This window comes from Euwallacea fornicatus, chromosome 25 (genome assembly GCF_040115645.1).
Source record: "Euwallacea fornicatus isolate EFF26 chromosome 25, ASM4011564v1, whole genome shotgun sequence".
NCBI classification, from domain to species: domain Eukaryota; kingdom Metazoa; phylum Arthropoda; class Insecta; order Coleoptera; family Curculionidae; genus Euwallacea; species Euwallacea fornicatus.
The window spans coordinates 2024591-2038019 of record NC_089565.1 but is presented as its reverse complement, the minus strand read 5'-3'; the positions used below and the strand labels follow the sequence as shown (position 1 = coordinate 2038019).

At 39.0% G+C, this 13429-nt stretch overlaps 1 protein-coding gene across 3 annotated transcripts in view; it reads left to right on the top strand.

Annotated features, from left to right (window-relative positions):
* sdt (stardust) overlaps positions 1-13429 on the top strand; it is a 66367-nt gene that overhangs the window by 46107 nt on the left and 6831 nt on the right. The window contains exons 9-12 of one of the 3 annotated variants that reach the window (XM_066296571.1): positions 3378-3603; positions 6378-6515; positions 6732-6989; positions 12740-12947. In XM_066296571.1, coding sequence (XP_066152668.1) covers positions 3378-3603; positions 6378-6515; positions 6732-6989; positions 12740-12947 — 830 coding nt within the window. The remainder of the gene's footprint in view (positions 1-3377; positions 3604-6377; positions 6516-6731; positions 6990-12739; positions 12948-13429) is intronic. The other 2 variants (XM_066296572.1, XM_066296573.1) reach the window with 2 other exon arrangements.

Sequence of the window (13429 nt, the reverse complement as noted above, 5' to 3'; positions counted from 1 at the left end):
AACTCTTTGGCCAGTTGGAAGTAAATATCGAGTAGCCCGCAGCGGTACTACCGGTACTGCCTAGCAGCCGTGTGCTAAAACTATTTTTCTTGGTACCTGTCCGTTACACCCACTTGTCTCGGCGCTGGAAATGCACCGCTCTTTGGGCCTTAAGAATCAGTTCTTCGAGTGGTACCTTCAGTGGAATGCCCCGTTGCTGATGTACATGGAATGCGGTTCAGTTTTGGTGTTAGTGTTTGTTTTCAATTCTTTAAAGGGTTTTGGTTGAGAGAACACTCATAGAAACTAAATATGGTCTTGGAAGTGTCGTTGGGCAGTAAGATGAGGATTTTGAAATATTACTGGTACGTATGAGAAATTACTCAATAATTGGCATTGAAGTAAAGAAACGGAAAATAATTATGTGTGCGGTAATGATGCATGCTAAATCTTTTCCGCAACATAACGTCGAGCGGGTTTATAATGTAGTATCATAGTCATACAAATACCTAATTATCAAACGCAATTCAGCATAGACATGCCCACAACAGCTAATTATTCATTATCTGAGCGCCAGATACCAATGGGTATCTATCTAAAATATGAACGTAATAAAATTGCCATCGTGGATGGACTCTGTTGCCGCATATTCATGAACGAATTTTTGCATAATTAGATGGAGTTTAACCTTCAAGCTTTAACAATTTTATAATGAGATGTGACTGGGTGAAACAAACACGTAATAGGGAAAATCGTGTTTAACTCATTTCGTCGCTAATAGTTCAGAATAAAATTGGTACCCAATGCGGTAGTCTAATGTAGCATTCCAGCGGTACCAGTCGATACCGTCATTAAACTCGTGTTATCCCTTCCGGTCAACAAAGTTAAAAGTGATATTAGCTTACATTGCAGCCAAAGCTGGCCGCACCAACTTAAGGGTCTAGACCAGGACTTTAAGTGGAGCCATGTCAATTTGGATATTGAGCAGACACACGAAACCACTTTGAGGCATGACTTTACCTGTTTTGGTTCTTGAGATTTCTGGGAAAGTCGTTATGTTCTCGAATTACTCACAAAGAGGGTATCATTTTCTCTCTGACGTACGGTTTCCAGAACACGTAAAAACCAAAAGAAAAAGTTAAATAGTCTTAAACGTGAAAATGTCATTTTAACACATTGATCAAGAATCTTTCGGAGTCATCGTGCAGAAATGAAAAAAACATTTCGTAAATTATATATATATATATATATATATACGTATATAAACCCTCTTTGGTTCGTCAAGAAGTGAAGAGTAAAGAGCAGTTAAAGGTAAAGTAGCCAGGAAAGCAGGACTAGGTAGATGAAGAATTGAAAGATAGAAAAGGAATACGCAATTTAGTGAGTTCAAAAGGTTCGGGAATGATATACATGATAATGTTATATACCTTCTTATCCTTAAACCAAGCACCCTATGTTACGCCTATGGATCTGTCCCCCCTTGCGTTGTTCCTATTGGATTTCTCAGAAAAACCTAATGGTGACGTTACAGCGCAATTAGAGTACTGGTTTGTTTAAGAAACCTCGTGTCTTCGTCTGATGCGACAAAATCATTAAAATATAGTTACATTAGACCAAAGGCCTAAGATCCGTTTAAATTACTAATTACCCTTAACGATGTGCTCTAGATAAATTCATGTTGTACGCCCATGGTTTCACGGTAGTACAAGTAGTCAAGACCCTTCCATTCAAATTAATTCATCTTCCAGATTCGTAGAGATTCCATTATTCTAGATTCGTTCAAATTATTACTAGATCATTGAACATTGTTGCTGAATTTCTTGTGTTCCAAATGCTCGTACTCTCTTTCCTCATTGGAACCACTAGTGAAGCAAAAGGCTGTTAGTGAATTAGTGGCTTGTTTCAATCCTGATAAATCTACATCGTGGTGCCGACCACGTATAAAATACCCGCTGGTGCCACAACAACAGGCAGGGATGGAAAATTTTGTATTAGGTCCCCATGATTGGGTTCTTCCAAACGGCGATAATCACAGCGTTGGTCAAACCAGGAAAGGGTTGCGTTATTTAGTGATGTAATGTGACCGTAAGGAACTATACACGAGTTAGGATACACTACTTTTATTCAACTTCTCAGCGGTCTAAGAACAAGATAACACTAAACACTAATTACGGGTTTTTTCTTATGTCGGTTTCTGACGGGAAATCTGCGTGACTTCCGTAGAGAGAACACCTCTTTCAATGGGTTCCAAGTTGCTCATGCGCTACTCCTTATCGTCTCATTAAGGGTAGTTCCTAGATTAAGCCGATCTCAGGCCTTTAGCCCAGTAACTTACAGTAAACGAATTTACAGTACTGAACAAAGAGATAATATCGAAACGTAGCAAATAACTTAATTGTTCTGTGATGTGTCTAGATGCTTAAGGAAATATTCCATGGGAACGAAGATAGTACGGGAGGTACACTACAGTGTTGTTTTGTAGCGTGCAGTAAAATAAAAAATGTTTAGAGCGATTTTGAGATTATTTGAGAAAATATTGATAAATTCTTGGGAATAACACGACACGCAAGTAAGTGCTCTTGGAGCGATTCAACTGCATTGAATTAAGATTAACCGAAATTACCAATCACCATTTATTAAAGGCTTGGGCGAAAACTCTTGTTGGCATCTCTGTGACGAAGTAATCGTCGTCTCTACTACCTAGGGAGTAAATGTCGAACAGCGAAAAATAACAGAACTAAAATGCATAGGTCGCAAATGTGAAAAATATGTGATGAAACACTATGAGAATTCTTCGTCTCAACCTGAGGAATGATAGTTTTACGGCATGGGTCATGTCGTCACTCCAAAAGGTGAATTTGAGATGAGCGTCTGGGGGGTTTTAAAATTGCTAAAAAATGTTGGTGAACTCTCCAAGTGGTATTCGTTAGTGTTTAGTTTCTTTTCATGTGTCCGAGGCTGACCCGTTGCTTGTGCTTGCTTTGCACAGAGTGCTAGCAGGCATAGTTGTAAACAAGTTGATAAATTTTTAGTAAATAAATTTTAACAGTATCGGAATCACTTCCACGGTCATCTGATCATTATTTTCTTACTTTTCTTTACTATGAGGATGCAACTTTTAGACCTATTTTTCACAAAAACACGTAGAGATATCTGTCAGTAAGTGCATCCTGTTAACACGAAAAATAGTGAATTTCGATGCTGGGAAAATCTGCATTTAGTGTTAAGGTGGCCCTACCCAACAGATGCACTCTCATACGTCCATCTTGCTCGCAATCTTCCATAAATCATTTGACGCAGTACTCGTTAACCAACTCCGTATACATATTATGTTGACTTAATCTTACCGAATCTCCGAAAATCAGATCAAATGTAGAATTGCGCTTTGCTTGGTTCAGGTCCCGGAAACGTTCAAGCAGCAGCCTAGTGCTAGAATCCGAACTTCAGGAGCCAGTGAAGAAGCCACCTGACGACCTGGATGACTCTTTGGACATGGTGATGGTGGTGTCTCACGGAGCAGACGATGGTCAACCCCATCGGGAGATGGCGGTGGATGTCCCCGAGAGCTTCGTGGCCAGGAACAAGACCCCGCCGAGGTATCCGCCTCCTAAGCCTACATTAACGGTACGTTGAATTTAGTTGTGCAATGTTGACTTGTCTGAGATCATCCATTGTTGCTATTGTTTGTGCAAAACAAAACAGAGCAATATACGCACCCTTCAAGATGGTAATTTTTTCTTATTTGCGTCGTTGCAGGGTCTGAAATTTGGACCCAAATATACATTTTTTCGCTCTCTCCACGACATGTACAAGTGAGAGACGACTGGGGAACAAAATTAAGATTCCATGGCCTCCAGCCTTAACAATAAAAAATTAATGGGATGTACATGTTAATACACTTAGTCCAAAATAAGGAGAGTCAGTGTGGAGTGAGAATCGCGTAAACGGCAGGATATTCTCGTTCGGTATGATAGAAAAATTAAGATCGTGCAAAAAATGGTTAAAAAAGTGAATAAAAGTATAGTTGCTCTTCACTCAAAACTTTGAACATTGAGAGATCCATTTTATAGGTATCGAAAGATCATAGTTTCAATGGCTGTAAAAAATCAATATAATGCTGAAAAAAGTTTATTTAAAAAAAGTATTGTAGCTTATCACTCAAAATATTGAAACTTCATAAGAAGCTCAAAAAAAGGAAGTAAGCCATTCATGCTTACGAACATTAAAGAGTCGCGATTATTCATTTTAAACGGAAAAAAATGCGGTCGTACCGAAAGGTGCTAAAAAGGTGAATGCGCAAAAGAAAAAATCTACGTTTGTCACAAAAAATGGCAGAATTCATACAAAATGCAGTATTTACTTCACTCTGATATTAATAGTTCATGAATACGAATTTACAGGACTGCTGTAAATCAGGGTCGAATTGAGTAGAGTATAATGAATAAATGCCAGTGTTTCGTAACATAAAAGCACATTTTATCTCCCTAAAGTTTGAAAATCTGCGAAAATTCTGAGAAACTAAGTATCTAAGCCGCATCTATGACAAAAAGTCAATTGAACACAGATATTTGGACTTAAGATAAAAAGAACCGCGTTGGACAAATGAACACAGATCGCGATAGGACGCTTCACTGAAGAACGTAGACCCTCAAAGGGCTCATGACAAATTACAAGACATGTACAGGATGTCCACGCGAAAACTCGTCCCCACCTTCGCTCTAACTTTTTAATACATTGAAATGAAATTTTTCTTTACAAAAAGTGCTTGAAAGTTCATTAATTTTTCAAGATAGTCACCAATTTTGTACAGGGTGTTTAATAAACACGTGCCAACCCAATATTGCATTTTTTGAACGATGAAACAAAACAAAGCAATGCTTCATTGTTAAAAAAAAACTATTTTTCAATATATTAAAACGTTAGAGGGGGGGGGGGGGGTGGAACTTTTCGCGTGGACACTCTGTATATATGTCATTTTGTGTGTTTCCAGGTATTTAATATTGAAGCTGAATTAACCTGAACTAACATGTCGGAGCAGTCGTAGAATTCAATGGCAAAGATATCCAAATCTGGAGACAATTTGACGTCCCATCTAGAAGACATTTTTCCGGGTTAATGTCCAAATAACATATTTGCTCATATCGCGTGACCCTACATGCCAGAAGTTCTTTTCTGTGCATTCAAAGTTCGGCGACTTTTGCAGTGTGAATCCTTTTGTTCTAGTTCTCCTCACTATTGAAATACCGCAATTTCGAGATTCAATCAGGGACGAACCTGTACCGAACGCAATATCGTCAAAATGTCAAAGAAAATGCTGGAAGTTGACAACGCAGAACTTGTGAACAATGGTGGCAACTCCAAGGAGCCGAATGGCTACGCCACTGGTTTCTTGAAAATTGAAGTGTCAATGGTATTAAATTGCATGTTGGGCGTTGTAAAGGTTCTTTGTAATTGGACAAACAAATGTTTTAATCCAGTAAAAGCATCAGCAAACAGAATCCATTTTTAAATAAGAAGGCACAACATGAAAAACTCAAATAAAAGACATATTAATTTGGAAAATTGCTGGATCTTAAAAAGCTGCGATACTCTAAATAATTCAGCCTATACTGTTTATTGTAAAGGTTTTTTTTATAATTGGAAGAGTTTTCCATTAGGTATACTAAAAACAGAGGCGCACTCTTCGTCGTTATGGAACGAGAAGCAGAGAAAATCTGATGACGCCCTAATGATTTGATGATTAATGTCAAGTAATATAAGAGTTCTATGCAATTTGAAAAACACGAATTTTTTAATCGAGTAAAAGCAGAGGCGACATATTAAAGTTTTTAACTAACCATCGGTAACAAGAAAAACATCAAACGGAAATTACGTTTATTTGGAAAATTTATGGAGTCGAAAAGGCTGCAATATACCAATAATTTAGTCTATATTGTCTACGGTGGATGTTCTAGTTAATTTGAAAAACATTGCCTTTAATTACAGCAAAGGCAGTGGCGCACAAGACGCAATTTTGAAATAGTAACCGACACCAACATTCACAGAAGAGCAAAATCACCGGGTCCTGACACTTTCATCTACTAGTTTCCAGGACCCGGAAAAAAAACTAAATAAAGAAAATCGAACTAACACAGAAACTAAAAATAGTTTTCTAGATCTTTTTATTCCATAAAATTACACATTTTAATAAACAATTTATCGCCAGTTTAAGTAAATGTGCATCTAGCATCGATGGTCAGATATGCAATACATCGTGATCATCCTTATCTTGGACATAGTGAGCACGTCTGCATTGTCGGCCATCTTGAAAGGTAGCGGGAAGGGCTTGATTTCAGTCGGGTCTTAGCCAGTGTTGCTTTTGGAAGGGTATAGAAGCTTGATCCCAGAAATCGATTTAGGTGGGATACAACCGATTTTCTGGTGTAAATTTCGGGGGCGAAACGCAAGAACGAGCCATCGACGTTCCTGATAATTATATAGATCGCAAAGCCACGCCTCCTAAAATAATAGCCACGCCCTCTAAAAATAAAATCGAGGTAAAACATTGGAACAAGACGAATCCTAACAATTGTAGATGAGTTTGCAGCAGTAGAATATTGACTAACCCAAAGATGTAATACCGCTAACTTCCGAAACATGTCACCCAGTAGCTAACCATAGCCGTAACACGTGTTCGAGGCGCTTTAGTTTGTTTTGCTTTCGAATTTTTTACCCCTCTATGTGTATTTATTTTGTGTTTCGTTCTCATTTAGCCTGCCCTGAACGGTACAGCCGCCCTTACCCACCACAACCACCTAACTCCCTCGCAAGCCATTCCTCAAGTTCCCCCAAAACCAGTACCGCCCCCTAGGGATCACTTGAAAATCGAGTCGGACGGTAGATTGGTGAATAAAGCGCCTCCGCCCCAGTTACCTGCTAGAACAATCAATAATAATATCACCCCAGTCAATAAGACGTCGATCATTACCGAGCCCACCCGAGAGCAGTTGGATAGCATTAAAAAGTATCAGGTCAGTTTTATTTTGTTTTTATTTTAATTGGTTTTGGGTACGCCTATGTTTAAACTAATTATTTGTTTACCAACTTATGAGGTTATCTACCGAAGGAATGTGGAAGTTAAATAGACGAAAACACGAACCGGAGGTAGATGCGCTGCGTTTGTTCAAGTAATGTCGGTTTTTTTTTTTTTTTTTTTTTCAACCGGGCTAATTAACACGACTGTGTTTCAGTTTTGTATGTTCTTTGCTTTTGATCGCATGGAATTTCAACTTTCACTAAATACAGTAGAACTGTTCAATATTTAACAAACGCTACATTGCTGCCGCCGATAATAAATTATAAATATGCGGAGGGCGGCCACTGTGACTTCCGCGTCCGGTCTTTAGAAGGCTTTAAATAGGTTCGGTATCCGTGGAAATTAGGATTGTGAAATTCTCACAATCGGGCCTATTTCATATAAATGCGATTCCCAAGTGCCATATGGCGGATTTCGTAAATCGTCAAATTAAAAATGATTTCTGCATTTACAGCATGTAACAGTTCTGTTGGTACACATATATTTTTTTGAATAAATCACTCGATTTGCGCCTTCGAGTCCAACGTTGTTCATATTTATTTCATTTTTTTGAACAATTACTACGTAGCGAACAATTACATAATTCAAACGAATTTTATTGTTCACATTCAACATCATATACAGGGTGGTCCTCCGGCAAGTCCCTCGATCGATCGCGGGAAAACCATAATTTGGAAAAATCTGGAAATGAGAGGATATACCTGAGTCGTTGGGGACACGCGTTAAAAATACTTTCAAGATGGCGGCACTTCCGGTTAGGCCGGAAGTAGATGTCGACTCGCTCATTTTGAACGAAACGCCCTATATTTTATTGCATTTTTGGACTTTACGATGAATTCCAAACACCTTTTATACGAAACGTTTTACGCTTATTCTCAACCGTTCTGGAGATATTCACTCTTAAAGATGAAATTTGACAGTTGCAGTCAATCGGCGTAGGCCATGGAAAACCAATGGTCGGTGATAAAGTTTCTATGGAAACGTTTACCAACTTTTGACAGTTTGTCAATTAAATTCTTAATCATGGCAAGACTAAATGTATCATACGAAGATGGAAGGTCGGAACGGTTTATTTTGTAGGTATTAAAACGCGAAGTGACAGTTATTTAACACGACGGCGTTAAGAAAAATGGGAGTTCCTACTTAAAAAACAAAAGTTTTTAATGATTCGTGATTGCCAAATTCAAGAATTATTTATGACCACCCTGTACGTTATTTCGCGAGTTTTACTGCATACGCGGCCACAGTTGTGCTTCATTAGCAATCCCTCAAAAAATTGTAGCGACACAACTTTCATATATCATAATGTGCCAAATGGATCAATGACTGCAACTGTCAAATTTCATCTTCAAGTGTAAATATCTCCAGAACGGTCGAGAATAAGCGTAAAACGTGGCATATAAAAGGTGTTCAGAATTCATCGTAGAGTCCAAAAATTCAATAAAATATAGGGCGATCAATTTAAAATAAGCGAGTCGACATCTACTTCCGGTATAACCGGAAGTGCCGCCATCTTGAAAATATTTTTAACGCGTGTCCCCAACGACTCAGGAATATCCTCTCATTTCCAGATTTTTCCAAATTATGGTTTTCCCGCGATCGATCGAGGGACTTGCCGAAGGACCACCCTGTATATGATGTTGAATGTGAACAATAAAATTCGTTTGAATTATGTAAATGTTCGCAACGTAGTAATTGTTCAAAAAAATGAAATAAATATAAACGCCGTTGCATTTGAGAACACGAATCGAGTGTTTTATTCAAAAAATGCATTTTGTACCAGTAGAATCGTTACACACTGTAGGTATTTTATCGTAAAAACATTAGGAACCGTTAAAAACGGGAAGTGCAATGTGCTAGTTAAGTATGCAAACAAACTGTGACGGAGTGAATTCTCGAAATTTTTTTAGGATAACAAGGGCCCACGGCGGCAAATCTTGCGAGATACAGGGTATTCAAAATTAAAATGTTAATTCCGTGTTTTGATCAAATTTTTGAACAACATCCGTGGCATTTTGACGAAATTTTGCATGCCGGAAATCTCACAGTTTTCTGATTACCGCTAAAGGGCAGCGCATATTGTTATGTACCCGAATTGGAATGGTCATAACTTCGTTTGTGGCTGACTGTACGTTACGTTTGAACTCGCACTAAATCAGCCGTTTTGGGAAAAACGAGTTCGAACTTTGAACTTCTCCCATCAAAATAACAGCTATCGAACGACTGAATTGTCAGGATAACAAAGTTAAATCGTCTTATTGTTTAATAATAAACTGACGATCTTTGCAATAGTCATCGAAAATGACCACCGCCTTCGCCCATACGTGCATTAGGTCGAACATGACCGATAGCTGAAATATTCTGTTCCTGGGATCTTCTTAGTTCATAACTGTCGTTTTTAAACTAGAGATTCCGAGTGACTTTGCAAAAAATAATTTAATGAAAAAATCATATTGGGTGATGTGGAAGGGCGTGCGTCCGCTTCTGCGTTTTCCATCGAATAGTCAGGGAAAGAATTCAAAATCCATTAAGACGATAATCGACAATTCGAACCCAAATGTCGAGAGAAAATCGTACTAGATGATAATTTTCTATGAGCGCATGCAAACTCTCCGCACTCCGATATGGTTATTGTGGAAATTTATCGATGGCGTTCTAGGAAAATCTAACTACGTGTATGAAAATCAGACACTTAAAAACCTAAGGTTGTTAACTATTATAATAAACCTAGTTCTCCGAGAGGAAACTGCCTAAGTAATAAAGCCTGCAGAGTCGCATAATGGAGGTAGAGTTACGAGTGCACCAATTTCAGGGTCTTCCTCTATTTCACCTGCGACGACCTCTTCAATCTTAACTGTTCAGATTCTTGCAGGTCTTCCTTGCATGTACCTTGTCTCTTTGAAATTGCAACTTTCGCGAAGTCTTGCGTAAATATTAATAAGTCTGGACATTCGGAAATATCCGGTGGGGGTCAATCCCGCTGGACAAATTCGTCTGTTGACTCGAGCATCACCGCGAGCCATTCCTTGGACAAAATGCCATTTCTGCGTTGGTAAATTGGCCGATTCCGAACGCGATCCACAATTTGCAAATCAAAAACTCATATTAATAAATTTTAAAATATACGCGTAAAGTTCATCCGCGATCTATAAAATTTTAGATTTTGCTGCCATGGAAACATATGTATTGTTTTCCGATACTTGCTTTGCATGCAAGAGTACCTTTTATCGGAAAAAGTAAATGGGTAATAACCATTTTTGTTCCAAATTAACGTCCAGTGAGCCACAAAACAGTTGTGTTATATATTATACATAATGTTAACTTTGCCGTTTCGCCCTGTTATTGTGCAAAAATGAAACCTGTTTCGTATCAGGAACCTAGCATTACAAACCCACGTCGACATGAACTTTTTCTCTTGAGATTCCTCAAATATTCATTCCTTAAAGCCGCCTAAATAGGACCTAAATTGCACCTGCGCGTGCGCAGATATGAATTATTTGTTAATGGAATTGACGCTAATCGACCAGGATGCCGAAAGAGATTCAAATCGAATCGAAAATTGGCCTCCATGGCACAATCCAAAACGTTTTCAATTTACATGAAAACACAGTAATTTATTCATTTAGGTTAAGCTAGCAGTGTGCATTTAAACCGTTTTTTTTGCTTGAAAACTAGGCGTCATGCGAAGGAAATTCTAAGTAGCTTTCTCTTTGGGCTCCGAACAAAGAACTCAAAAATCATTTTTACTTTCCGGAAAAGTATTGGCGCATCATTTTTTTGATGAAAACTATTCCGCCATTTGATGATTCGCGCGTCACTGGTGGAACCGAACATACTTTTTATTCATAATTGCGCGCGCTCCGTACGTAGTCACCAACACCTGCGCATTGTCGTTCTAAATATCCCACGCGATCTCGGCGCAATTAATAAGATTTTTGCTTTTTAAATAAAACTGCAACACTTCGTATTTCCATTATTTTCGATGTTTCAAAGACTGCCTCGGGGGAAAAACCCTGCTCCTCCCAGCCTTACATCTTAACTTTAAAATCACCCTGTATATATAAATAACGCATCTTTTATGTGCTTTCGGTTCATCGAATTATAGCACGATGGAAGTTTGACGAATGAGACTTTCGAATGGGATATGCTCAAAGCAGAACGTCACATTCCGCCATTGCATTGTAAAAAATAATAATCGGATATATGAATATGAAATGTCGCAGACTAATCAACGGCTTTAATGAGATTCCATTTCGCTTTAATAAATTTATGTGCAACAAAGCGTTACATTTAACTCGTAACACACTCGTAACACACTCCATAGATACGTAGTTGTTTTCGTATTCAGCGTGCGGCATATTAGTTTTGTGGATGAGGGAAAAAAATTCTCGACGAGGCCTAGGGCTAAGTCAAAAACCACCAAATAGAATTCGCGTCCGAGTGTGAAGCACGTTTCTTCAGTAACTCATAATGTTTCAGTAACTCGAAAATTAACATTGAAACGCACCCCCATGTCCCGAAGATGGAGGTGTGGAAAAGTAGACACCCCGACCGCTTAATTTTGCCTCGCACCCCTTGAGCAACGTGAAAATAACAACAATGAAAAAACGCATCACTTTGCACACCGACATTTTGCCAGCACACTGACACTGTTGACACGCCCAAGCAATATTGTGACGACTGTAGGTGAGAGTATTAGCAAGAATTTGCTTCTTCCAAAAATTGGCATTTGCGAAAAAATTCGGATTCTTCAAGAACCCAAATCGATGGGTTATGGGACGAGGAAAATCTATTCTCTGTTCGGATTTGAGACGAACGACCCAGCCACAACTTAAAAAAATGCCCCCGTGCAGTGACGAGGTTCAATGCGTACAAGTATGTTGGACCTGCAATATTGGACACCGTGTATAAAGTATGTGTCATCACACATTATAGAATTCAATACAATGTCCACTTCCACCTTCTACTCTACAGTATTGAACCCACTTTGTAAACATGGACAGGTGGGAGTAATTTCACACCGCGCTACCTGTGTGTCTGTTTGTATGTGCGACTAATAAAGCAGAAGCTCCCCGTCTCTTTCTAGCCGATGTAATTCCTCATTACTTTTTCACTCGCACTCTCTAATTGTTCATTATTTAAAATTTCGTGTGTGAAATGGGTTCTAACTCACGTCTTGTGATGTTATTGTGGTAACTTATCTTCGCGACTGTATATGTGTGCGTATCAAGTTGCAGGCTTTTTGGGGTGTTGGGCAAAAATGGTCTCGGGTACCCAGAAAAGGAATAACTTGAACAACAATACATACCATATTCAGGTGGGTTTTATACATTTTTTAAATGCGTTCCATCTCGATTTAGGAAATGAGACCGATAACTGCTCTGCACAGGAGCTAGGTCGCAGTACAAATACTCATTTTGAAAGTTTACCGTTATTAATTGCATTCTATTATCGCAACACCTTTACCCTTGCAAAGTCATCAGTGCAATTAAAAAAGCAAAATCATTTTACTTATTAACGGGGAGCCCACAATATTAAGTTATTCAATTAACGAGCGAGTTTTTCAAGGATTCCTTCGCGTCGTTCCAAGGTAGAAACGGTCGCGGTGGAACCATAGAAGGTTCGTCGAAGATTACACAGGAATAATAAGTGAAACTAAAGTAACCCGAATTAAATCTGTTGTAGGATCAAATTCGCAAGCGAAAGGAAGAAGAAGAACGAATTGCAGCACAGAATGAGTTCCTCAATCGATCCCTGCGAGGGTCCCGGAAGCTGCAGGCTTTGGAGAATACACCACAGGGTGCGTTCAATGATGCCTTTGAGGACGAGCTGGTGGAACCGTCACGGACCGATAGTCCGGTTGAGGAAAAGGAACGGGTACACGTGGCTTACGGTAAGTGAGTCCAGGGCAAGAATTCGATTTATGCAGAATATTATGGTGGTACCCAATATTAAAGTTGGGCGTCTCAAAAGTAGCGATTCGAGCTTCGCAAGACCGCGAGACTGCGGTCTCGATAGTGGTGTGCGAGACAGATGCCGAGACCCTGGGGAAGGCTCGATCTCGAATGGACTGCTTTTTTTTTTGAAGTTATGATCTTTCATGAGCGCGACAAGAAGGGATCAAGGTTTTGACCATAGGTCGTCAGATAAGGGCAGATTTTAGATTATTGAGATTTTACTCGGTAGTACTGAGGATTATCCAACAGAAAAAATTAAATAGTGAAGATTTTTTTGAGACGGTAGGGATATTATGATCATATTCCTGTGGTTTTAAAATGTGCGCAGCACCCGTCTGCAACTCTGGTGCTTAGCTTTTCACTCCAACTTTAATCGTGAAAAAGGCATCGACTAGTGACACACTTTAGAGTTGTCGGT